The sequence below is a fragment of the Aythya ferina genome (assembly GCF_964211825.1).
Source record: "Aythya ferina genome assembly, chromosome: 22".
Classification (NCBI taxonomy): domain Eukaryota; kingdom Metazoa; phylum Chordata; class Aves; order Anseriformes; family Anatidae; genus Aythya; species Aythya ferina.
Genome location: NC_140320.1, coordinates 5,878,180 through 5,903,073, shown reverse-complemented (window position 1 = coordinate 5,903,073; position 24,894 = coordinate 5,878,180). Strand labels below are relative to the sequence as shown.

The following is a 24,894-nucleotide window of genomic DNA, read 5'->3' as shown; positions in this document are numbered from 1 at the left end:
TGTGGGACGGGCGGCAGGAGCATCCCCCCTGCCCTGTGTGGGGACCGTGCGTTATTTTTGGGGTTCCCTGGGTGCTCTGCTGTTCTGCTCCTTGCTCCTGATCTCCCTGGGTGCGCTGCCTTCCTCTCCTGCATTTATTCCAGCTCTGCCACACCCGAGCCTTGCGCTGAGCCCAGGCCCTGGCGCTGTGGGGCAGCTCGGGGCAGGAGGCAGCAGCAGGGAGCAGCCTCCCCCGCTGGGCCCCGAGCTCCTTTTCCCCCAGCCCTGTGCTGCAGACACACTTCCCCCTTCCCCAGCTGCGTGAGGAGAGGCCGCTGTTTGCATGTTTGCTGGGGCAGAGGGTGTGGGAAGGGGTGAGAGCGCTCTAAGTGCCTTAGCAGATGGGGAAGGAGCCGGCGGCCAAGTTGGATGGAGGTTGTGGACGCTGCGTGCTCGCCCCGGAGCTCAGCCGCGCCGCTTCCTCCCTGACTCATCCGAGCAGCTGGGAGCGGGGAAAGGCCACGCTGCAGGACCCTGAGCTGCGCCCAGCTGCGACGAGGGGCTCCTCCTGGCTTCCCCGGGATGGGGGGGACACGGCAGAGCTACCCGGTGCCTGCCCCCGTGCTCTCAGGCACTGCAGGAGGCAGCGGGGCACGGGCAGAGCGCGGTGTGGTGCCAGCCCGGTGTCAGCGTGTCCCTGCTGCTCCCTGGCTATGTCCCCCCCCCCCCCAGCCAAGCTCTGTGCTGCCCCAGCACGCAGCTCTGGGCAGGTTTTGGCCACTGAACTGCCTGGTGGCTGGCATCCAGCCCCACGGACAGGGCAGGTGGGAGCAGCAGGGTGTCCCCACCCTGTGGTGCCCCCGAGCAGGCAGGGCTCAGCCCCGCTGCGCTCCCAGTTGGGTACTGGGGCTCCCCACAGCCCTATAAGCGAGTGGTTAGGGGGATAGCAGCACCCTGCAGCTGTGGGGGGGCTGAGTGGGCAGCGAGGGGCCGCAGGGCTCGGCGTCCTCCCAGGTGAGGCCCCTGCCCTGCCCGCAGAAGAAAGGGGCTTTTGTCTTCCCTCGGCTCCAGGAGTCACGGAGGGAGCCGCCAGCCCGCGAGCGGCCCTGCACGCGGGGGGCATGGGGACCGCTCGCTATTTGCCGGTAACTGAGCCCGACCCCTTGGCATTTGCTGCCTTTGCCTCTTCCCACGGCGGGAACAAGCAGCGTGTTTTGCAGGCTGCAGGGAGAGAAGAAAGGCGGCCTTGTCCGCGCCAGAGGTGGGGCGCCGGCCGGGGCGGCCACGCTCCCGCCCCGCATTCCTCTGACAGAGCCTGCTTGTGCGGGGCTGTGCAGGGGAGCCAGGACACGGGGGCTGCTGCGGGCGCCCCGCTGCACCCAGCGCCGCGGGGACCGGCAGCATCTCCGGCACGGTGAGGAGCGGGTGAGGGGGCTGGCACGAAGCAGGGTGGGCATCAGGGGGGCGCTGGAGCTGACAGCGGGGTCCTCGTCCCAGCCGTGGGACTGGTGGAGGGTGATGGAGCAGAAGACACCAGGGTGGAGTAAGAGCAGGCAGCAGGACGTGGGCAGGATGGGGATATACCCCTGAAAGGGTGCCGGGTGGGGCGGTGGGGCTGGAGCTCCCCCGTTTCTTGCCCACGGTGATGCACGTTGGGGATCACCGCGTGGGGAAGGGGTTAACGCCCGCGCAGGATCCCACCCTGGCTCCGCTCCCTTCCTATGCAGGAGCCCGGCCCCTCGCTGGCTTTTCCTCCGGACGTTGTTGTGGGGCCTCGGTGTCGGTGAGGAGAAGGGGTACGGGCAGGCCACAGGCTCTTAAAATGCTGGGGAGCGTGGTCCACCCGCGGGCAGGCAGCACGTGCCGGCCCCGGCAGCTTGTGGGGGCTGCGGGGACTCTGCCACGGAGGCTCCCGCTCAGCACCCGCTCCAGGATGGGGTGGCAGGTAAGGGAAGGCAGAGGGGGGCCACATCCACGCCTGGTGGGCACTGGGGGGCTGCTCCCAGGCAACTGGGCACTGCTGGGGGGCTGCATGGGGTGCCCGCAGCCCCGTTGGGCTGTCGCTTCGGGGCAGCCAGCCCTCATGTCAAGCGGAGTGGTCTGGGCTCCGTCCCAGCCCTGGATCCGACGCCTGCTGTTTTCCAGCATTTCATTTTTTCCGCAGTGTGTAATAGCCACCCGCTCGCCCCCGCAGCTGCGCACGGTGCTGGCGGGGTGGGGAGCGCTGGCCCTCGCCCGGCGGGACGCGGGGGCCGGGGGTGATGCACGGAGCCGACCCCAGGGCTGGTCCCCATGCCCGGCACACCCTGGCTGCTCTGCACAGTTCATGGGGTTGGGAGGGAGAGGATTTTGTTACCTGTGAGCAGCAGCTGGGATCCCCAGCAGGGTGAGCCCACTCCCCTGCTGCACTCGCCCACGGTGGGGCCAGCGTGCCCAGGAAGGGTTCGGCTGAAGGGTTAAGCTGCACACAGCCAGGCCGGGGAGGAAGGAAAGGACGCAGGGAGCCGAGGATGGTAAATTTAGTAACCCCAGAGCATCCCGTCCCGTGTCCTGTCCCTGCGCAACAAGTGGCGTGAGCGCCGGCTGAGGGAAATTGCTGCCTCCCGGCACCGGGTTCCTCCCTGTGAAGGCACTGGGTGGCCACCCCGGCTGGCAGCACGGTGGCCACTGGCTTGTTTGCCATGCCTGTGCATCACACGCTGGCCAGGCCTGCTGCTGATGGTTGCCTACATGGGGTGGGAGGGCTGGGGGGGTGTGGGGAGCCCCCGCACACCCCTGTTCCTGGGAGAGCTGCTACCCACAGCCTGACGGCTTCTTCCTGTGCTTGGTGTGTGCGTGGGGGTTTCCTGGGTGAGCCGCAGCCTGCGTCTTGCTGGGCAGGGACGCTCACCAGCTTTGGGGAGCGAGCGCAGGGCCAGAAACGGGAACAGAGCCCAGGGAGCCCCGCAGCACAGCCGGGGCCCTGTGCTGGCGGCCGTGGCACAGCTGCCCCTGCTGACAGCTCTGTTTCTCCCAGCCCGTGCCTGGCATCGCCAGGAGCCTGCGTGCAGGCACCATGGAGGCACCCAGCAGGAGCGCCGCCAGCCCAACCCGCAGGGTGCAGACCATCATCCAGGTGAGTGCACGGGGTGGAGGGAGCCGGGCCCTTCCCACACCGCCCCAGGACACGGCAGGGCCCCGAATGGGTGGCACCGGGGGTGGTGAGGGGACGCAAAACCCGGCTGTGACAGCAGTGCCGAGCCCCTGACAGCGCAGGGATGTGGTGGGAGCCCTTCTCCTCGGTGCCAGCCCTGCTGCGATGCTGCTCTCTGGCCTCTCCTCAACCCAATCCTGTTATGGGATCAGCGTAAAGCCAATTGAGCAAAGTGGCTGCTGGCTCGGATCCTCTTAGACATAGCCCAAGCCCCAAGGATCCCCCCTGCGGACCTGATGTGGGTCTGGCAGCAGGGTGGGAAGGAGCCCCGGGCTCTGGGTCAGCCCCCTCCCTGCCCAGCTTTGCGGGGCTCACGGGGTGCTGCAGGCAGCCCTGACCCCTCCTTTGTCCCCTGCAGAACAGCCCCCTGGACCTGATCGACACGGGCAAGGGGCTGAAGGTGCAGACGGAGAAGCCACACTTGGTGAGCCTGGGCAGCGGCCGCCTGAGCACTGCCATCACCCTGCTGCCCCTGGAGGAAGGTGAGTGCCGGCTGCTGGCCTGGCCTCCTGCATGTAGGATCACCCCACACAGCTCCCTGCGGTGGCTTTTTGGGGTCCCCGTGGGCAGCAGGAGGAGCGCTCAGCCTCTCTCCTGGCAGGGAGGACCACGATCGGCACGGCTGCGAAGGACATCATCCTGCAGGGCCCTGGGCTGGCACCTGAGCACTGCTACATCGAGAACGCGCGGGGCACGCTCACCCTGCACCCCTGTGGCAACGCCTGTGCCATCGATGGAGTGAAGATCCAGCGGCCCACGCGCCTCACCCAAGGTAGGGCTGTGCCGCGGAGATGGGTTTTGGCAGCTCCAGAGCAGGAGCTGGCCCCGGTGGGCAGGGTTTGTGCCATCAGATACTGGAGGTCTCTCCGGAGCCATCCTGCCACTGCTCATCCTGTTGCAGCAGCTCCTGGCTGGGGCTGTAGCAGGGTGCTGGCACCGTCTGGGAGGTATTTTTGCCCAAAATGAACGTTATCTTGTGACCTGGTGCTGGGGGCACAGGCTGAGAGGTTGGAAAAGATCTCCAAGATCTCCAAGATCTCCACCACTACCATCCGCTAAAACGCATCCCTCAGCGGGGACCTTTCCCGAAGGAGCAGCCCAGCAGGGGCCGGGTGCTCAGAGGGTCCCCGCGTGGTTGGGGACCCCTCTGTCCCCCCACCCCACTGCCTGCAGGCTGCGCGCTCCTGGCACCGCGGGGAGGACCCGGCGCTCCGGAGCGGCTCCTCCGAGGCTCTCAGCCTCCCGCCCAGCCTCCGTGGCTCTTCCCCCGGCCCTCGGGAGCCGCTTTTTGTGTCCTCAGCCCCCGGGGCACGAAAGGAGCCGTGTGTCCGTGCGGCGGCGGCGAGCACCGCCCGTGCCCCTCCCGCGCGGCTCCTCCCCGGGGCGGTCCCGGTGCGCTCCCGGTGCGCGGCCCCCGCTGCCGGGGCGGCGGCGGCGGCGGCGGCTCCGTGGCCTGCGGGCGGCTGGGGCACGGCGGCGGCTCCGCGGTGAGTGCGGGGGGAGCCGCGTAAGGGGCACCGGGGGGTTGCGAGCCGGTGGGCACCGAGGGGGCGGTCGGGTACCGGGCACCGGAGCCGGCCTGCGCTCGCTCCGGGGCCGCCACCGCCGCCTCCGGGCTTTGTTCGGCGGCCCCGGGGGCTGCCGGAGCTCCGCGGAGCCTCGCTGGGGTCGGCTGCGGGCAGCTCGGTTCCCCCCCCACGGCCCCCGGGGCTGCTCCCCTCCCTTCGCCGGCCGCCATCTCATTCATCGCCCGCGGTGTCGGGTTGCGCCGGGGGCAGAAATCCGGCTCCTGCTCTCCCCGGGAGCGGCGCTGATTTCCCCGAGCCGCTGCTGGGGCCGGGGGGAGCCGCACAAAGGCCCGGAGTTGGGCTTAGGGGCTCCGGGGGGAGCTCGTCCAGACCCCCCTGGCGCAGTGCCGTGGGGCTGTCCGGGCTTTCAGCCGGCACGGGACTCGTTCCTGTTTTAGCTGGAGGATTTTTGCTGCCCGGGAGGGATGCCCTGCGCCTCCCCGCGCTGCCCTTTATCGGGGGGCGGCTGGGGGCTTCGAGGGGGGGACCCTGGGCTGGGCATGGTGAGAGCCCCTCCACGGGAGGAGGAGGAAGGGGGCTGGGGGGCGATGGAGATGGGTGCTGGGGCTTTGCCGTGCCGGTGGGTGCCGGGTGGCCGCACGCTGTCCCTTTGTTCCCTCCTGCCTTGCGGTGGGCTCGGCGGCAGGCACGGGGAAGGTGCAGGGTGGGCAGAGCTTGGTGGGCGTTGGTGAGCGATGGCCGTGCCAGCTAACGTAGCGTTTGGGAGGTGTCCCTCACCCGGCGTGATCCACGCCGCCCAGACCTAAGCCCCCAGAGCTGGTGTCCCCGCTGGGCAGGCAGGGTGCAGCCACTGGGCCCGCCGGGACCCCTGCCTGGGGATTTCCCAGCCCAGCTCCCTTCCCTCCGGACCCCCCTGCGCTGGCAGGGCCGGGGCTGAGCCTGCCGCTGCTCTCCAGGTCTGTGCCTGCCAGCTCAGCTGCTCCAAAAAATGCATCCCTTCCAGCAAGGGATTTTCGGCTGCGGCTGACAGCGAGGAGCAAGCCTCTACCCAGGGCTCTGGCAGGCGCTTCAAAGCGGGGTGTGTCGGCAGCAGCCGTGCTCCGCCAGCACAGGGCTCCCCAGCAGCAGCAACAGCAGCAGCGCTGGCTGAGAAGGCTGCGTGCTGCCTGCTCCCAGGCACCCTGGGCTGGGTGTGGGACTTTGGCACCGTGGCTGCCGGATGCCGTTGTCTTTACTGCCGAGGGACCTTTTACAGCCCCTCGCGGGGCAGGTGTTGGCAGCGTTTCCCCACTGGGGCGCTTCGAGCTCCATCCATCGCCTGCGCTCGGCGGCGACTAGCTGCAGCCTCCGCTGCCGGTTCCCTTGGGCTGTGCAGCCTGGCTTCCCTCCCTGCATTCCTCCTCCTCCCTCCCTCCCTCCGAAAGCTCCCGGTTTGGGCCGAGCAGCAGCCTTCTCCCGCGGTGGACAGGAGCTGTCTTGTCTGCAGCTGGCGGCGGCGCTGGAGCTCAGCCAGCTCCCTCTGACGCGCGGCAGCGCCGAGGCCCAGGCCCCAGCTGTGGCTGCGCGAGATGCTGCGCCCAGTTGTGGAGTGACCTGGATTTCAGCCCTGCCCGAAGCCTGTGCTGACAGCAGGGCTCACTCCCACCCCGGGGAGCGTGGCACGGCCAGGCGCTGCCCCCTGGCCTGCCCTCGCCAGCTCCCGTCTCTCCTCTCCCCAGCGGCACCCAAGGGTGCCCAGCCGGCTGTCCCCGTGGAGCTGACACCCCGAGGGAGCTGACACCCCCTCTCTCCGCAGGTTGCACCATCTGCCTGGGCCAGGCGACCTTCCTGCGCTTCAACCACCCTGCTGAAGCCAAGTGGATGAAGAGCATGATCCCGGCAGGGGGCAGGAGCCCCGCAGCCGTCTACGGGCTGCCAGCAAGTAGGTGACCCCTCCGCTTCCAGGCAGGGCTGTTTGGGGATGGCAGGGGGGTCCCCGAGCCCCCCGGGGAGCTGGCAGCAGGGCTCGAGGCTGCCTGCAGCAGGCGTTTGTTCCTCAGCCCTCGTTTTGGGTTCTCCTGGGGAGGCAGGAGGGGATGAAGCTGCACGAGCTCACCCAGCATCCCCCCAGGGTCCAGGCTGATGCTGTCCGGATCAGTGCTCGCACCCAGCCCCAGATGCCCCGTGGTGCCCGTGCTCACTGTTGCCTCGGCCTGGTGTCTGTGCTGATGTCTGTTAATTATTAATGGCGCCTGAGAAACGTGTAATTGTACGGGCAGCGAGGCAGAGCAACTGGTTTCTGCCGAGCCTGGGTGCCCCTGACCACAGCGGGGGTCTCGGGGCCGTGCTGCTGCCTGGGCAGGGCTCTCACCCCTCGGTCGGTGCCAGGGCTGCAGGGTGGTGGGGGGTGATCCCCTCTCCCCCCCGCCTGGGAGCTGCTGTTTACATTCAGGGCTGGCTACGAGGAGGCTGTGAAGGCCGTTTCCCTGGCTGTGCTGCTTCATCTAGCCAGCTCCTTATCTCCCTGTGTCTGTCTGGAGGCCGGGGACCTGCTTGGTGCTGGCACAGCCCCTGCTCCTTCCACGGTGCCAGGCTGGGGATGCTGCAGGCGCAGATCCATGTCTGGAGGTGTCTGAAACCCAGTACCGGGGCCGGCAGCCACGCTCCCTGCCCCGAGCAGCATGCCCTGGCACTGCTCGAGGAGCTTGGCAGCCTCCCCTGTGCCACGTGCACGGTGCTGAGGGCCAGGAAAGCATCAGACCCTGCAGCTGGGGGACAGGGAGAAAGGACACAAGGAGCTGCCGTGTCCATAGTGTCCTGTGACTGCCCGCAGCTGCTCCCCACGTGGCCCCTGCTCGCACCCCCTGCCCCTGTGGCACTGGGTTGCTCGTGCAGGGATGCTGCCCGCTGCTCTGGGCTCCTCCTGGGCTGTGGGACCGGTGGTGTCCCTCCCAGCGGGGCCTCTGGGGTGTCCTCAACCCCTCCTGGTGCTGGTGTTTCGTGCTGCTGCTCTCCTGGTTAGCTGTGGCTGCTTGAGTCCTGCCTGCTGTGCTCCGTGAGACAGCGCCGCGGGGCCCCTCGGCGTGCTCCCATGCAATGATTGTGCAGGCAGACAGGGCAGGAGCCTCGTGCCGTGGGCAGAGAGGATTTAATGAAATGAAGAGAGCTTGGGGCTGCTGAGCAGACGAGGCTGCTGCTCGATCCCATCGCTTTCTGCAAGAGGCCGGGCTCTGCGCTCTGTGCCCGTTGTGCCAGGGGTCTCTGGCCGCCCAGAGAGCAGCTCCCAAATGCTGCTGGTGGGGTTATCTCACAGCCGGTGACATGTGAAGGGCACAGAGCAGCCCCCTGGGATCACAGCGGGTGCCTGCAGCCCCCCGGGGAGTGGTGCCGGGGCTCCTGGAGCAGGCACCTCACCAGAGGCCAGGCAGAGCTATCGGGTTTCTGTTGCCCTGGAGATGGGGCCGGTGGGACAGCAGCTGGGTGCCAGCCTGTCCTCTGGCCCCATGTCCCCGGGGACAGTCCGTGCGGTGGCGGGGGGCTTGGCAGAGGGGCTGGGACCCTCTGCAGGTCTTGCAGGGTGGCTCCAAGCGGGGCTGGGGAAGGGGCCGCCCGCAGCGTTGGTTGTTCTGTTGGCACCGTGGTTTTGGGGCCTCAGCCTGCTCTGAAACCCCGCTCCCGTGTCTGCCTGCAGAGCCCGAGGCCCTGGTGAACGGCGGCCGCCCGCTGCCCCTGCACGAGCTGGCGGCGGGGGAGCGCGCCCAGCCCAGCCACAGCTCCCTGGTGAGCTCCATCGAGAAGGACCTGCAGGACATCATGGACTCGCTGGTGCTGGAGGAGCCGGCGTCCCCCGGCAAGAAGCCGTCTCCCCGCGGCCCGTCCCCGCTCTGCTCCTCCTCCGTGCTGAACGGGGGTGGCCGCTGCCTCCTGTCCCCCCCGCTCAGCCCCGGCGCCACCTCGGGGGGCTCCAGCTACGAGAACGCCTCGCCGCCCTTCTCGCCCCTCTCCTCGCCCACCAGCAGCGGGGGCTACGCCAGCCACTCGCCCAGCAGCCAGGAGCAGGGCCCGGCCGTGCCCCCCGTCGTGCCGCTCCGCTCCTCCAGCTACAACCACACCGTGCAGCCCCCCTCGCAGCGCCTGCCCTACGGGGGACACGGCGAAACGCGGCCGGCAGAGCCCCCCCGAGCTTGGCAGGCCGTCCCGGACACCCCCGTGGCCCCCGTTTCCATCGGCCTCGGGGAGCACCGAGCAGGCAGCCCCCGCTCCCAGCCCTCCGGGAGCCCGCGGCTGACCCCCAGGACCCCCCTGGGCTCCTCGGTGCCGCGGGCACGGGCAGCCCTCCAAGAGCGGCCCCCCAGCCCCTTCAGGGAGCCCAGGGACCCCCAAGCCCCCAGCCCTGCCCGGCAGCCCGCAGCCAGGGTGCTCACGGATGCCTCAGGACCAGCCAGAGCAGCCGCAGGGCTGCAGCCCCCCGAGAGCCCGCGGGCAGCCCGCAGGACTGTGGAGAGCATGCGGGAGCTGCCCCCGCTGAGCCCTTCCTTGTCACGCCGGGCTGCCAGCCCCCGGGCAGCCCCGGAGACCCCCTCCCCGCAGCCCCGGCTGGGCAGAGAGGTTCCCGGGAGCCCCCGCAGCAGGCGCAAGGGCCACGAGGAGCCGAGCCCTGCAGCAGGGAGGAGCAGCAGGGCTGGGAGCCCCTCGTCTCCGCTGCTGGCAGAGCCGGCGCCGCGCCGCCCCAGCTTTGGCTCCTGCCTGAGCCCCGCGTACAGCCTGGGCTCCCTGGCCATGCCCTCGCCCCGGCAGAGCCCCCGCGCCCAGAGGAAGCTGTCGGGGGACATGAGGCTGCCCGCGGGCGTGCGGGAGCGCAAGAACAGCATCACCGAGATCAGCGACAACGAGGACGAGCTGCTGGAGTACCACCGGCGGCAGCGCGAGGAGCGGATGCGGGAGCAGGAGATGGAGCGCCTGGTGAGCATGGCGGCACGGGGGGGCAGCTCCTGGCCACGGGGAAGGGGGACTTGTCCCAGGCTCGGCGGGTTCGAGCCGGGGTTTTGAGGGGCTGGAGACACGGGGCGTGCTCTTTGAGCTTCTGTTTTTCAAATGTAGGCCTTTTCTCCCGGGGATTTTGCTGCAGTTGCTAACAGCAGCTTATGAATGATGTGAACAGGCTCCCAGGCTCGAGTTTATCCAGAGAGATTATGGCCGGGAGCTGCTGTTGGTGCCCCCGGGCTGTGTGGGAGCTGCTGCCTTGCACCGAGTCCTTCTGCTTGTGGCAGCCAAGGGAAGCCTCGGGCTCAGCCTGCGGCAGCATTGTTCCGATGTGCACGGCTGCTTTCTGCTGCAGACGTGTAAATTTTGGTGCCTCCGGGGTCGCAAAGTCCCTGCCAGGGCTGTGGCTTCTAGGCGGGCTGCGGTGGCTGCCTGTGCGTGGTGTGCAGATGCTGTTCCTGGCTGGCAACTGCTGGGAGGCTCCTGTGGGCATTGCATCTCTATATTTAGGGCTGGGGATTGAGTTTTTATAGAGCGAGCAGCTGCCTGGGTGGGGCTTGCCCTGTGCATCTGTCTCTCTCTTTGCTGCTGAGGGGGTCTCCCGGAGCACCCAGGGGTTGCGGGGGCCAGGAGGGTGCTCCCTGGCTCTGCCTGGCTCAGCCACCTGGGGGGCACAGTGCAGGGACACACGTGTCCCCCCCCGGTGTCATGCCCAGGACAATCCATGCTCGTCGCTGCTGTGCGTGCCTTTGTTGGCAGCGCCGCCTTTGTTTTCCCAGGGAGGGGACCAGGCTGGTGCAGAGGCACAGCCTGCGCCTTCTGGGGCTCTGCGTGCCGGGGGTGCCTCCCCGGGGGGCTGGCTGGGACCCCCGCTGGGGCGCTGCGGCGTGGCAGCGGTGCCGGTGCCCGTCCGGCCGGGCAGCAGGAGCCCTGTTTGCTCATCCCTGACTCATGCTGGGTGCAGACGGCCTGAATCACCACCTCGAAATAGCCCCGTGCGGCATGCAGAGGCAGCGTGGCGCTGGGCCGGGGCTGCTGTCTGTAATTAGCCTGTCTCCAGCTCCAGGCACATCACATGCGCCGTGGGCTGACGGTCTGCCCGCCGCCCGGGGCGGGCTGGGGGCACGGAGCAGTGCAGCCCCCAGCCCCATGGAGCTGTCAGGGTGGCTGGGACCTGCCGAGGTGGGCGACAGCCCCAGAGCCAGGGGAAGCAGAGGCTTGTGACATCCCAAAGTGAAGGGGGGGGACACGGACAGGCCCCCAGGGTGACACGAAGGGAAGTGGAAGTGCCCCGAGCCCACCTGGCACGGCTGCGATGAGATGATGGAGCCGGCGCTCCCCCCCAAAAAAACATTTTCCCTTACATGCTCCGCAGTGGGACCACTGTTGCCTGCTCGCTGGGTCCCAGATGTCCTGGGCAGAGCCCGTGTGCTGGATGGGTGCTGGGTCCCCTCCCTGAGCACGGCGGGCAGACCCGTGTGCTGGCAGGGATGCAGGCAGTCGGTGGCGGTGGCAGTGGCGTGGGCTGGGCTGGGTGCTGCAGGGCCGTGCTAACCGAGCCTCCCCGCAGGAACGGCAGCGCCTGGAGACCATCCTCAACCTCTGCGCCGAGTACACCAAGACGGATGGCGCGGAGCTGGGCCATGCACCCCGGCTCCTGGCTGGGGATGTGGACGCTGGCCGGCAGGCACCCAAGGGTGCCGGCACCGCAGGGCTGGGCTGTGCCCCCGAGGAGCTGGGCGTGCTGCGGCAGAGGGAGAGCCTGGAGAGGTCGGATGAGGAGAACCTGAAAGAAGAGTGTAGCAGCACCGAGAGCACCCACCACGAGGTGAGGGGATGGGGGTGCCGGTGCCGTGCCGTGCCACGCCAGCCTGTCCCGTGCCGTGCTGACCCGCGCTCTCCGCAGCATGAGGAGCTGGTGGGCCCCCGGGCCAAGGAGGCACAGAGGCTGGAGGAGGAGCGAGCCTGCGTGCTCAGCCGCCTGGACGAGCTGAAAGGCCACGTCAAGGACCTGGAGCAGCAGCTGCAGGAGATGCTGCGAGAGGTGAGGGTCTGGGGAGCTCTGCTGGGGTCTCTCTCGCCCTGTCGTCACCGGCGGGCACCTGATCCCACGGGTGGCACTTGTGATCTGAGATGGACCTCGAGCTGCTGGTCCCGGCAGGACCCAAGTGGGCGCAGGGCAGCAGCGGGGGCTGTGGGACGGTGCTGATGTGGCTGTACCCACCCAGGCGGAGATGGAGCGGGCCCTGCTGCAGGGCGAGCGGGAGGCGGAGGCGGTGCGGCTGCAGCAGGAGCAGGAGGTGGTGCAGCAGCTGCAGGAGAAGCTCTCCAGCCTGGACGCCAGCATCCAGAAGGAGCGGGACAAGGTGAGCCCCGAGGCAGGGCTGTCCCTTTGGGGCCATGCTGTGCTCTTCCCAGCTGCGGTGGAGTTGATGCTGGGGAGGTCTCCCAGGCTGCATTTATCCCCTGGGGGACACGTCCTCCTGTCCCTGGGGTCTGCTGAGCCATTCGGTGACACCGGCAGCGTCAGCTCCGTGGGGTCACCACGGGCGTTTTCAAGGACAGGGGGAGCATCTGTGCTTGTGCGGAGGGGGAAGAGGTGGCTGGTGGCTTTTCCTCTCCCCTGTCTGTCTGGGACCAGTGCCGCGTCCCACAGCCCTGCCGGAGGAGGGCAGAGATGGCGCTGGGGACGCGCTGTGCTGGGTCTTGCTGGCAGGCTTGGTGTCACGGAGCCTTCCTAGCACTTTACCCTGAGGCTTGGGGCCTCAGCGCTGCCCTTGCTGCTGGCTGAGGTTTGCAGCGAGCCCACCAGCTCTGCTGCCCCTCGGGATTTTGTGCGGGGTCCCGTGCAGTGCTGGGGACTGCTGGAGCATCCATCTTGCTGTGACCGCCTCTTCCCAACATTTTCTAGCTTTGGCCAGGAAATCTTTGCGGGTGCCTCACCCAGCTCGGTGGCTGCCAGGAGGGCTGGGGTGCAGCGTGGGCTACTGGCCCAAGCCCCTTCCCTTCCTGGGCCTGGAGTCGTTTGCTGCAACCGCTGTGGTCCCTGCGGGAGGGCAGGATGCAGCTTTCAGAGGTGCTTTCAGCTTGGCCCTGTGGGGTCTCCAGCTCTTGTGGGTGCCCAGCTCGCTGCCGCCTGAAGCTGGTGCCATCCCCTCCCTGTCTGCTGGTGCCATCCCTCGCCACGAAGCCCTGCTGGCGTCCCTGCCCTCCTGGGGCAGCCCTGGGTCGTGGCTGCGGGAGCCCAAGCTGTGTTGCTCAGTGCCCGTGGGCAGCTGGAGCCATGTGGGGCTGAGCGGCCACCAGCACCTCGTGATGGGACCCCGGCGGCATTACGGTTCTTGTCCTTTGGTTTTGATTCTCCAGCCCTTTGCAGATGTCTTCTCTAGTGAAAGGCAGCCTTGTGCGGAGCTAGGAGAGGAGCAGAAATCTCACTCCCCAAGTCTCTGCTGACTCAACCACCTGCTTTCCTGTTCGCTCTGCACTAACTCTCTCTAACCGTGCCTGCTCCGAGCGCTGCCACTAATCGCTGCCACCCCTGCCCCCCTTTCAGCCTCCCCTGCCCGTGGGTGCCCTGGGCACTGCGCTCACCTCCCAGGCAGCCCCCCGGGAGCGTGGGGCAGCAGCACGCCCCACATCCCTCCTGCGCTGCCTTACCTCCTGTCTGCACCAGGAGCGAGCCCCAGCTCAGTGCTCCTGCACCGTGGGGAGCAGGGGAGCTGCTCTGGGGGATCCTGCCCCAGCTCCAGGGACACATCTCCAGGTGGGAGAGCCACAGGTTGGGGGCCTGGCGGTGTGCTGGTGTCCCCGGTGCCGTTGTCACTGAGCACGGCTGGCTGCAGAGTGTGGGGACAGCCCGGTGCCAGGCACCGACGGGGGCCACACGGGCATGTTTGGAGGCGATGTGATGTTATTACCTGGCTTCTGAGCACTGACAAGTACTGCAGAAGAAAAGAGAGTGGAGGATGCTTGTGAAACGTGGTCTTGAGACAAAATATTAATGGGCAGTGTTCCTTTCGAGGCTTGCAAGGGTTTGCAGGGTTTCTCAGCGGTGTCCCAGTGAGGACAGGGCTCTCCTTGCTTTAACAGCACACAGCAGCACAGCGTGCACAGGGTCCGGTGTGCCACGGGTTTATCGTTGAGACAGGGAGCTGGGACTCCGGGCTGCTTTTTTGGCTCAGCAGCTTGGACAAGTGTTACCTGCAGTGCTCCATGGTGCTCAGCCCTGCGTGGTGCTGCAGGAGCTCTGCGAGGCAGCCTCTAGGCAGAGGTTGGACCTGCTCTGGCTAACTGCTGGTGTGCTGGGTTCTGCCTGAGCATTGTGAGCACGAGCCTCTGGTTATCCCGAGGCTGGCTGCGCAGCAAGGCAGGAGCCTCTGGCAGTGTCTGAGGCTCCTGGTGCCCTGTGACGGGCAGCGTGCAGGACTGGGATGACTTTATCCGTGCTGCAAAGCCAGGTCAATGCTGAGCTTCTCACTGCCCTTAAATCTTTGGCATAGAAACATGAACCTGAGGTCCAGGGCAGGTTGTAAGCCCCGTAACAGCACCCAGCCTGGGGTTCCTGTGGCTTTTGCTCTTTCAATCTCTTGGTAATTGCCCCCGCGCTCCTCCCCACGTGCCCCTCTGGCTTAGCCACTTTCTAATCCTGCAGCTTCTGCATGGCGCAGATTTGAGAAGTGTTTTCTCTCTTTTTTTTTTTTTTTTTTTTTCTCTTTTTTTCTTTTGTTTGTTTTGTTCTCCCCCGATTCAGGAAAGGGCAAAGCTTGATGCTGAAAGGAAGGAGCTAGAGAAACTCCGGGCGCTTTACAATGAGTCGAAGAGCCACCTTGATAACTGCCCTGAGTCTATGCGGGAGCAGTTGCGGGAGCAGATGCGAAGGGTCAGTGTCTCCCCCCCACCCCTCCTGGACCATGGCCCACCTCCCTCCGCTCCAGCTTAGGCCAGCTCTTCCCTGGCAGCTGGGGCCGCACTGAGAGCGTCGCACCGGGGCTGGAGGAGGCTGGCGCCGTGCGGGTAAGCTTGCCGCTCGCCTGGCCCCGCGGCGTGCTGCTGGCTCGGCAGAGCACGGGGCTGTCCCGGCCGGCTCCTCTGGACCAGGCAGGGCACGAGCACGGATCCTGCCCCGAGGGTGCCAGGAGGAGCTGCGTGCCCCGTGGCAAAGCTCCGCGCTGTGCGTGGGGTCCCCTCCTGGGGACTCGCTCGGCTGCTTTGCGGGGCTGCACCCCCTGCCTGCCCCCCGGGAGCTGTGGAGGAGGACGTGCCCTGCGCCAGGGCCATCCTGGCAGGACGCTGAGCATCTCCAGGGCGTGCAGGCGTTGCTGTGTCCGTGTGTCTGGCCGTGGGAGCTGGTGCTGGGTGCGCAGGAGCTGGTGCCCATCCCCCTGAAGTGCTGTCCCCAGGGCGAAGCTCAGGGAGCTCCGCGTCCCTGCGTGTCTGCTCCCAGCTATTTCCTGTGCGCATTTATTTACACAGGCCCGTTGGTTTATGTTAGCGGCGGTCCACAGCATTTTTTTCCCATTATCTGGTGTTTTCCGGTAGCTGCTGACCCTCCCTTGTGGCTAGAGCAGTTCTCACTGCAGCACTCGCACACAGCCCGCTCGTGGCCCCTTTCCAGGTTGGATGTGTTACAGTGGGTGCTGCCCACGGTGCGTGGCAGGCAGGGATGCTCTGTGACCCAGGACGTGATGGGGTGGCCCAGGACGTGATGGGGTGGCCCAGGACGTGATGGGGTGGCCCAGCACCAGCGGTCCTGGCATGCAGGAGCCCCAGGGGCCACCTCTGTGCCGCGCGTGGCTTTGGAGCAGCACATTTCCCACTCACCAAGTGTGGGAAATGCGTTCCCACGGCGCCAGCGCTGCGGGGGCAGCGTTTTCAGACCGTGAGCTGAGTGCTGCTGCCACTGCTTCGAGGCTGGGAGGTCCCAAGGGTGCTTGTCCGGCACGGTGTCGGTCCGTGGCGGGCTCTGCCTGCTGTGGGCTCGGTGGCGGGGCGCTTGCCGCGCTCCCCGCGTGGTGCTGGTGGTGCTGGTGCTGGTGGTGCATGCTGGTTTTGGCTCCACAGCCTGGCAGGGCACAGCCCCAGCCTGAACGGGGTCCCACAGGGGGCAGCTGGTGTGGACGAGCTCTGGGCTTGGCTCCCAGCTCTCGTGAGCTCCTCATCCCGCGGGGTCTGTGCCCGGCGCCTCCTCCATCACCTCCGCGCTGAGGCAAAGGAGTGAGCAGCCGCCCCGTTGTGTGTGTCCCAAGGAAGCGGAGGCCCTGGAGACGGAGACCAAGCTGTTTGAGGACCTGGAGTTCCAGCAGCTGGAGCGGGAGAGCCGGCTCGAGGAGGAGCGCGAGACACGGAGCCAGCAGCTGCTGCAGAGCAGGGCTGAGTACCACCGCAGCATCGCCCACAGGAAGGTAGGGATGGGGGGCAGCAGGCAGCTTGCCCCCAAACCAAGCCTCCTCCCCTCTCTTCCCAGTCCCCAGTGGCTCAACCCCTGCTTGTCCCCAGGACCGGGTGGCTGCCCTGGATGCTCAGGCCGCCCAGATCCATCTGCAGAGCGCCCAGGAGGCTGAACGCCTGGCCAGGGAGAGGAACAGCGTCCTGCAGCTCCTGCAGAAGGTAACGCGGGTGCTGGAGCGTGCAAAGTGTTGGGTGTGCTTTGGGAACGGGTGGAGAGACGGGATCTGGCCTCCTGCTGCAGCGGGTGCTGGTATTTGGGATGGGCTCGGTGGGGTGGTGGTGGTGGTGGTGGTAACCTTCCTGCTGTCACCCTGTGCCTCAGGAGAAGGAGAAGCTTGTGTCTCTGGAGAGGCGATACCAGCTCGTCACAGGCGGCAGGAGCTTCCCCAAGATGCCCTCGGCACTCAAAGAGGTAACTGGGAGGATGGGGGGGACCGTCCCCAGAGCTGCCCTCACCCCTGGGGATGAGCCTGGTGCGCAGCAAGCTCTTCTCTGCAGCGCTTCGTCTGCTCCTCAATGCCTTCTGGCTAGAGCTGGGTGCTCCAGGCTGCTCTGAGCCAATTTGTGGGCTGCAGGAACCATCACGGGGCTGGGAGGGAGGTGAATGCAGCAGAGCGGGGTCCCCTCGTGTCACAGCCTGCTGCCTGCCGGCTCCTGCCGCTGCGTCCCTGCTGCCTGTGCCCGCCTTGCCTACGTGATCTTTACCCTCCCACAGGAAAGCCTCCATATCTCAGAGCCTTATGAGCTGTTAGAGGGAACTAAGCCCCTGAGCCCCCTGCCAGGAGCAGCTGCCTCCTTAGCTTCTCCTCCTGCCCACTCCTACCCCAAGGCGCAAGAGGTAATGGCCCTGGCTGCACGTGCTCGTGTGCTCGCCCCATCTGCCCCGTGCCTGGCAGCCCGAGCTGCTGCCCGGGTCCCCTTGCTGGCACCAGAGCCCCTACAGAGGCCGACAGCCCCTCGGGGCAGCAGCCGGGCCCTGCGAGAGCTGGCTGTGGTGGCACGGTCTGGGTGTCCCCATTTTGGCCGTCTGGTGGCCGGACTTTCCAAAACCCATTGCGTTGACACAATTTGGTTCAGGCAGCGTTGAGGAAGTGGCTTTTGAGCAGTCTGACAGAAGATACTTTAACTGTGAACTTCTGCCAGTGCCTAAGCCTCGAGGGAAGGGCTGTGGCGAGCTGCTGCACGTCTGAGGCTTCCCAGTGGGTGCCCAGCTCTCCTGCGAGCAGTGGCACCGGGCTGTGCCCTGCAGGGCTGCACAGAGGGCTTAGCCTGCCCTCCCCTGCTCCAGATCGCCCTGCTGCTGCTGGCAGTGGCACGGGAAGGGCAGCTGCAGGGTTGTGTGGGGAGGGAGGCTCCCAGGGGTGCTGCTTTCAGCCCCAGCCCCATGCCTGGGCTGGTGCCAGAGCAGCCTTGAGGCACCTCCTCCAGTGCTGCCTCACCACGGGGGGCTTGCAGCCAGGTTTGGGATCTTGGGGACCCTGGGTTCAGGGTGCTGGGAGCCTTGGCAGTGCAGGACAGAGCCCTTTATCCCCAGTGCTGCTGCACCTAAGGCAGCAGAGGCGGTGTGCTGGGGCTCCTGGCCCCGCTCGCTGGCAGGGAAGGGCTGGTGGCGGCGGTGGCGGGGTGTGTGTGTGCATGGGGAGGTTTTCTCCCGCGTTGCAGTCCGTGCCGTGAAGCCAGCACATGGGTCTAACTCTCCTCCTTCTCCCCCACTGTGGATTTCTAGGAGTACATGAGGCTGTCTGACGTTTTCAGGTTCTACAGCAATGCCTATGGCTCCGGCCTGGACACTAAAGCTTCTGCTGCTGCCCCTGCTGCTGCTCAGCGCTCTTTCTTGCTTGCTGTGCCCTCTGCAGCCAACGAGGTACCCGCTCCAGAGCATGTTTGGGTTGCCTTCAGGGGCTGCCCCGCTCTGCGGCCTGGGCCTGGAAGCGAAGCTGCAGCGGGCTGGCTGCGCGGCCGCCTCCTGTGTCTGGTGCTCAGAGCTTGCCTCTCCGCTAGGCTGGGGGATTTCTCTCGCTGCAGCCAAGCAGGAGGAGGGAGGGGAGCGACCCCGTCCCCGAGCTGGGGCTGGAGCGAGGCTCGGGGGCAGAGCAGGGGGCGAGGGGCTCGGCTCTGCGCCTGTGGCTCCTGCGGGCTCTGCCGCTGCTGCTCCCGGGTGAGGAGGATGCAGAGAAGGTTGGGACCGAGCTTCGTCCCCTGGGCTGGGCTGGAGGCAAGACGAGGGGCTGGAGAGGGGACGTGTGATGTCCCTGCTCCGTGCTCTGCAGCACCGGGGGGACTGGCAGCAGTCATCCCCGCCAGCTGGCCTTCCTCCTGGGGATGTTAGGCCCTCTTCTGGGGGCTCGTCTCCATCGCCGGCTGCTCGCTCCTCTGTGCCTGTCCCTGTCTGGCCACCCTTGCCCTCCACAGTCCCTTCTCCCGCCTCACTTTGCTTCTCTCTGCCCAGTACGTGACCGTTGAGCAGCTCTCGGGGATCCTGTGCAGCATCTGTGCCCCTGCCGCTTCCCCGCTGGGCCGTGCCCCTCCAGCTCCTTCGTCCCCAAGCTGCGGTCCTCCTCCTCCTCCTCCTCCTCCTCCTCCTGTGCTGGCTCTCTCTTCTCCCTCCATCTCCTCAGAGGTTTGTGTCCCGTTTCCCTCCCTCTGCCCCCGAGCACCCTCGTGGTGGTGAGGGGTGCCGGCAGGCTGCGCAGGACATGCAGGGAGGGTTGAGGTGCCTGGCGCGCTGCTGTGCAGCCCAAAAACCCTCAGGAAGCTGTCCTTGGCTGCTCAGCTCCTTGCTTGCCGCTCTGCTGCCCGTGTGGCTCCTTCCTGAGCCCTGCCCAGCCCGTGGTGCAGAGGGGCAGGGGTGTCCTGGAGCTGCTGGGGCTCAGCCGGGACCCACGGGCTCTGCACCTCCCCTCCTGCCCTGCTCCCCGGTGGTGGGGCAGGGGTGCTCTGACCTCTCACTCTCTCTCCGTTTGTCCCTCTCACTGTGTTTCTCTGTCCGTCCGTCCTTCCCTCCCTCCCGTCTCGTGCCATGTCTCTTCAGATGGAGAAGCAGCTCCCAGGGGGCCCAGCGTGGCTCCCGCCTCTTGATTTAGAGAAGTGGTACCAAGAGGTCATGGCTGGCTTTGAGACCTCCTCCTCCCCTCTCTCTCCTTGTTCTTCCCCTCCTCCGCTTCCAGCTAAAGCTCACTCTTCTCAAAAGTCTCTCCAGGTAATGCCCTGCTCCCCCCAAAGTCCCTTTGGGGCAGCGTGGGGCAAAGCTGCGGTGCCTGGGGAGTCCCCAGGGCAGGGGGGGCTCAAAATCGGGTGCTGGAGCCCCCGGCAGCACCGTGTCCCGTGTCCCCCGGCACCGTTGGGGCGAGCGGATCCGTGGTGTGCCGTGTTGGTGGGGGGCAGGAGCTGGCTCTGCTTTGGAGCGAGGGGAATCCTCGCAGCCCTCGCCCGCTGTGGGAATTTGCAGCCCCCCAACGGGTTCCCAGCTCACCTCTGCGCCTCCGTGCCCAGGTCTACCGTGCCAAACTGGAGGGCGACAGCGCCGCGCTCCCCCCTCGGATGAAGAGCAGCACCCCGTCATCCTCGCAGCTCAACATCTCCGCGCTGGGGCGCAGCCCCTCGCCCAAGGTAGGGCTGCAGGGGGGGGGGAGCCGTGCCCTTTGGGGGGCTGCTGCCTAGCTCCAGCCCTGCTCCAGGGTCACGGGGCCGTGCTCACCCCCTTGTCCTGCCCCAGGGCCCCCCGCACGCCCAGAGCCACGCGGGCAGCTTGCCACGCAACCTGGCGGCCACGCTGCAGGACATCGAGACCAAGCGCCAGCTGGCCCTGCAGCAGAAGGGTAAGCTCCTCGGGGGTGCGCCTCCCGTCCCAAACACCCAGGGCCGGGCTCTGGCTGGGCTCCAGCCTCTTGGCGCATCCTGGCAGAGGAAGGAACCCGGCTCTGTCCCTTTCCTGCCTGGCCGAGGGCAGCGGGGACTGCCCGGGGCTGTGGGAGCCCCGTGGACGGCACAGCCAGGGGCAGCGGCGAGGCTGCAGCGGGACACGGGCACCTCTCTTACGGTCTCTTGCTTTTCCCCCTCTCTCTCCCCCCTTTCCCTCAACCCCTCCACCTGACGGCGTGCCTCCAGCCGACCCGCTCTCGGCAGAGCCCTTGCAGCCAGGCGATGCACCAGGTAGACACACGAGTGGCTCGGACCTGCCTCGAGTGGCCCCCCGAGGCGGCGGCATGGCTGTTTGCTGGTGCCTTTTTGCGTGGATGGGGAGGGGGCACGGCCAGCCAGGACCCCGGGGTGCTGACAAACCCCATGCCCCCCGTGGGTGCTCCATACGAGAGGAGCTGGGAGAAGCTCGCTGCTCCAGGCACCTGCATCCACCTGGGGTGTGTGGGTGCCCCCCCGTCCCCCTGGTGCTGTGCTGAGGTTTTTGTGCCTGTGAGGGAAGGGGCAGGAGCAGGCATCCCTCAGGGGCTGCCAGCTGGACCCACAGCCCCATCCGTGGCATTCTTTTAGGCCACAGCTCCCCGAGGTGAGGCTTTGGGGTGCTGTAGCTGGCGTGGGGGCTTGGCAAGCATGGTCCCGGGCTGCTCCCCACCCAGCGCTTTGCCCAGCCTGACGCATGTGCCCCTTGGCTGCCCCCGTTGTGTGTGTCTGAGTGTGCTGCTGTGGGCTGCTCTGCACCCAGATGATGGTCTGGAGGAGCAGCTGGCTGTGCCTACCCCTCTGGGAGGGCTGTGCCAGCACGTCAGCTGGGTCAACCCTGCCTAGCCATCGCCTGCGGAGCTGGGGTTGGCACCAGGGTGCCACCTCCCGCTGGGTTCTGAGCCCAAATCCTCCCCAAAGGATGCTGCTGCCCAGGGCACTTGCTGTGCCCAGCCTGGAGTCACGGCTCCAGCTCCTGCCTCCGTTTATCCCTGTTCCCCCTGCAACTCCGGTGGCGCTCACAGGGCTGCTGACCTGCTCCCCAGGTCTGCGTGTGTCCTGCGTGCAGCGCTGAGCAGGGCACGGTGCTGCAGCAGGGCTGGACAGAGCCCTGCTCTCAGGAACAGCCCCAAAGCGGGGCTCTGAGCGCGGTGCTCCATCGCAGTGGCTTCTGTGCCCCCGTGGGCTCAGGCAGCAGAGCCTGCTGGCCCACTCCTGCCCACTGACCTGCCTCTCTCCTTCTTCCCGGGGTGCAGGTCAGCAGGTGATCGAGGAGCAGAAGCGGCGCCTGGCAGAGCTGAAGCAGAAAGCGGCCGCCGAGGCTCAGTCCCAGTGGGAAGCCCTGCACGGGCAGCCCCCCTTCCCCACCTCCTACCCCCCGCTCATGCATCACTCCATCCTCCATCACCACCATGCCCACAGCGTGGGGCCCCGGGCTGAGGAGCTGGACCACGCGTACGACACCCTCAGCCTGGAGAGCTCGGACAGCATGGAGACCAGCATCTCCACAGGCACCAACTCGGCCTGCTCACCCGATAACATGTCCAGGTAATCCGGCTGAGCAGCCGGAGGGGTGCAGGTTTTGCATCCAGCTCAGCCTGGAGCCCTTGCCAGAGGTTTTTTTAGCTGCCTGGTGAGCCAGGATGCCCTTCTCAGCCTGCTGCTGGCCCCAAGGTGCAGGCGCCATCCCCACAGAGGGGTTTGCTGGTGGTTGGTGTTGAGGCTGTGCTGGATGGGGCTCGAGTGCTGCACGGGAGCCTCCTGCCATGAGCTGTTTGCTGCCACACCTCCATGGCACCATCCTTCATCCCACGCTCACCCACAGCCTCCCCCAGCATCAGCTCTCCGGGGTTGGTCCTTGGGGCGTCTGGCGGAATGTGCCAGGCCCTGTCCTCGCCCCGTCCAAGCACAGGGGGGCTTTGCCACCCCATCCAGCATCTGGTCGTGCTGAGCCAGCCCCTGGTGCAGGCAGGGCAGCAGGACCCACACTGCATAGCAGCCCAGGGCCTGAGCACTCCTGTCCTGGGTGCTGTCAGATGAGTGGCACTTGGTCCTGGGCAGGGCTGAGCTGTCCGTGCCCGGGTGACGGCCGTGCTCCTCTTGCAGCACGAGCGGGATGGACGCAGGAAAGATCGAGGAGATGGAGAAGATGCTGAAGGAGGCGCACGCCGAGAAGTCGCGGCTCATGGAGTCCCGGGTGAGCAAATGCATCCCTGGGAGCAGGCTGGGGGCTGAGAGCACGGACTGGGTCCCCGAACCACCGGGGCTGAGCACCTCTGTGCCTGCAGGAACGGGAGATGGAGCTGCGGCGGCAGGCGCTGGAGGACGAGCGGCGGCGCCGGGAGCAGCTGGAGCGCCGGCTGCAGGACGAGACCACGCGCAGGCAGAAGCTGGTAGAGAAGGAGGTCAAGCTGCGGGAGAAGCACTTCTCACAGGTGTGGGGCTCGGGGCCGCAGCTCCCAGCACTTCTGGGCTGCTGGAGCCCCTCTCCCCAGCGGGAAGATGCCAGTTTGGGCTTGGTGGTGCTGGTGGGCGCGCGGCTCTCGCTGTGGTGCTCGTGCAGCAGGGTTTGCAAAGCAGCGTTGCTTCCCCAGGCCCGGCCTCTGACTCGGTACCTCCCCATCCGCAAGGAGGATTTTGACCTGCGGCTGCACATAGAGTCCTCAGGGCACAGTGTGGACACCTGCTACCACGTCATCCTGACAGAGAAGATGTGCAAGGGCTACCTGGTGAAGATGGGGGGCAAGATAAAGTCTTGGAAGAAACGCTGGTTTGTCTTCGACCGCATGAAGCGCACGGTCTCCTACTACGTGGGTGAGTGCCTGTGTTGCCTGGAGGGAACAAATGTGCTCAGCCCTTGGTCCCAGCGTGGTGGCTGCATGGCTCCAGGCTCCCCTGCCCCACACGTTTTGCCTGCCCCCTCCTCGTGCACCACAGCTGACACCGCTTCCCTCCCTCGGGCAGATAAACACGAGACAAAGCTGAAGGGCGTCATCTACTTCCAAGCCATCGAAGAGGTTTACTACGACCACCTCCGCAGCGCCGCGAAGGTGAGACCTGGGCACCGCTGTCAGGCCGTGCCCTCAGCACCCAGGGCATCCTCTGCACGGCGCTGAGCTGTGCGGGCTGGGGGCAGCAGCAGGGGCAGCTCGTGCTGTCCCCCAACTGGGGTGCATCCAGTGTGGTCCCAGCACAGCAAGGGTCAAGTGGGGCCCCCCCCTGGGCAGCCCCTGCCAGGGCTCCCTTTGTCACAAATCGCCCCTCGGCAGTGGAAGGGCTGCGTGTTGTGCTCCGTGCAGGGTCTCAGAGGTGTCCCAGCCCCTTCAGCCTACCCCAGCTGCAAGGGGGATGGTTGCACAGCTCCTTCTGAGTGTCAGCCTCAGTGCTGCCTGGTGCTGGGCTGGTGCCGTGGACCCCCAGGGGAGCTGGGGGTTGCTTTGCTGTGCTCTCACCTGCCTGCACCGTGTCCTCTGCAGTGGGGATGCCCAGGCCACCAGCATCATAAAATCACAGAATCGTTAGGGTTGGAGAAGCCCTCCAGGATCACCTGGTCCTACCACCACTGTCACCACTAAACCATGTCCCCAAGCACCACATCCAACCTCTCCTTGAACACCCCCATGGACGGTGACTCCACCACCTCCCTGGGCAACCTGTCCCAACACCTGACCGCTCTTTGTGAGAAGAAATGGCTCCTCATTTCCACCCTGAACCTCCCCTGGTGCAACTTGAGGCCATTCCCTATAATCCTATCACTGGTTATCTGCGAGAAGAGGCTGAGCCCCAGCTCCTCACACCTTCCTTTTGGGTAGATGGAGAGAGCAATGGGGTCTGTCCTGAGCATCCTCTTCTCCAGACTAAACATCTCACAGGACCTGTGTCCCAGGCCCTTCCCCAGCTCCGTAGCCCTGCTCTGGCCACACTCCAGGCCTTCAATGTCCTTCTGGTAGTGAGGGGCCCAAAGCTGAACACAACACGGCCTCACCAGAGCAGAGCACAGGGGCTGATCGCCTCCCTGGGGTGCTGATTGCACTATTCCTGACACAACCAGGATGCTGTTGGCCTTCTTGGCCACCTGGGCACACTGCTGGCTCATGTTCAGACCAACACCCCGAGGTCTTTTTCCTCTGCACAGCCTCCCAGCCTGGAGCCCTGCATGGGGTTGCTGTGCCCCAAGTGCCAGACCCGGCACTGAGCCATGTTGAACCTCACCCCTTGGCCTCTGCCCATCTCACTGACACTTCCCCACAGCTCGGTGCCATCTTCAGCCTACTGAGGGTGCCAACTCCCTCACCCAAGTCATCGATAAGAGATATTAAAGAGGGTGGGCTCCAACATCACCCCCTGAGGACCAGGGGCCGGCTGTGGGGCTGGGGGTGCGCTTGGGGCTTGGGGTGGCCCCGCAGGCGGCCCCTGACCGTGCTCCGTCCCCACAGAGCCCCAACCCGGCGCTGACGTTCTGCGTGAAGACCCACGACCGCCTCTACTACGTGGTGGCCCCGTCGGCCGAGGCCATGCGCATCTGGATGGACGTCATCGTCACGGGGGCCGAGGGCTACACGCAGTTCATGAGCTGAGGGCTTTTGGGGGGTGAAGGGGAGGGGACGCCGGGGATCCTCGAGGAGCCGGGGCTGTGTTTGTGTGTTCTGTTTGTTTTTTAACGTCGACTTTTTCCAAACAATTTGGCTGCAAACGTGTCAGACCCAACGGGGCGGGGAGGGGAGGGAGGGGAGGGAGGGGAGGGTGGGTTCCCCCCTATTGCAACGCGCCTCCCGGCCGCTAGGGGGCGCTGGCGGGCCGGGCGGGCCGCACGTGGCTTCACCCCGCACCTCCCGACTCGCGACGTGGTCCAATGGGAGCGCGCGGGCCGCCTGATTGGCCAATCAG

The 24,894-nt window shown here is 66.7% G+C and overlaps 1 protein-coding gene across 10 annotated transcripts; it reads left to right on the top strand.

The window, feature by feature from the left end:
• The first annotated feature begins 444 nt into the window (after positions 1-444).
• PHLDB1 (pleckstrin homology like domain family B member 1) lies at positions 445-24,688 on the top strand. 10 transcript variants are annotated; one of them, XM_084495843.1, is made up of 26 exons: positions 445-1,393; positions 2,996-3,094; positions 3,531-3,654; positions 3,774-3,944; positions 6,497-6,622; positions 8,372-9,642; positions 11,234-11,491; positions 11,570-11,707; positions 11,892-12,029; positions 14,414-14,542; positions 15,909-16,064; positions 16,159-16,269; positions 16,433-16,522; positions 16,826-16,948; positions 17,837-17,974; positions 18,560-18,730; positions 19,142-19,309; positions 19,603-19,719; positions 19,826-19,928; positions 20,218-20,262; positions 21,264-21,555; positions 22,114-22,204; positions 22,296-22,442; positions 22,602-22,821; positions 22,972-23,057; positions 24,444-24,688. In XM_084495843.1, the coding sequence occupies exons 2-26, from the start codon at positions 3,035-3,037 to the stop codon at positions 24,582-24,584; spliced, it is 4,614 nt and encodes a 1,537-aa protein (XP_084351969.1). In that variant the 5' UTR covers positions 445-1,393; positions 2,996-3,034; the 3' UTR covers positions 24,585-24,688. The 10 variants fall into 10 exon arrangements, with proteins under 10 accessions (XP_084351969.1, XP_084351963.1, XP_084351967.1 ...); XM_084495837.1 differs by lacking the exon at positions 445-1,393 and adding an exon at positions 1,610-1,924; XM_084495841.1 differs by lacking the exons at positions 445-1,393; positions 14,414-14,542 and adding an exon at positions 1,610-1,924.
• Positions 24,689-24,894: the final 206 nt, after the last annotated feature.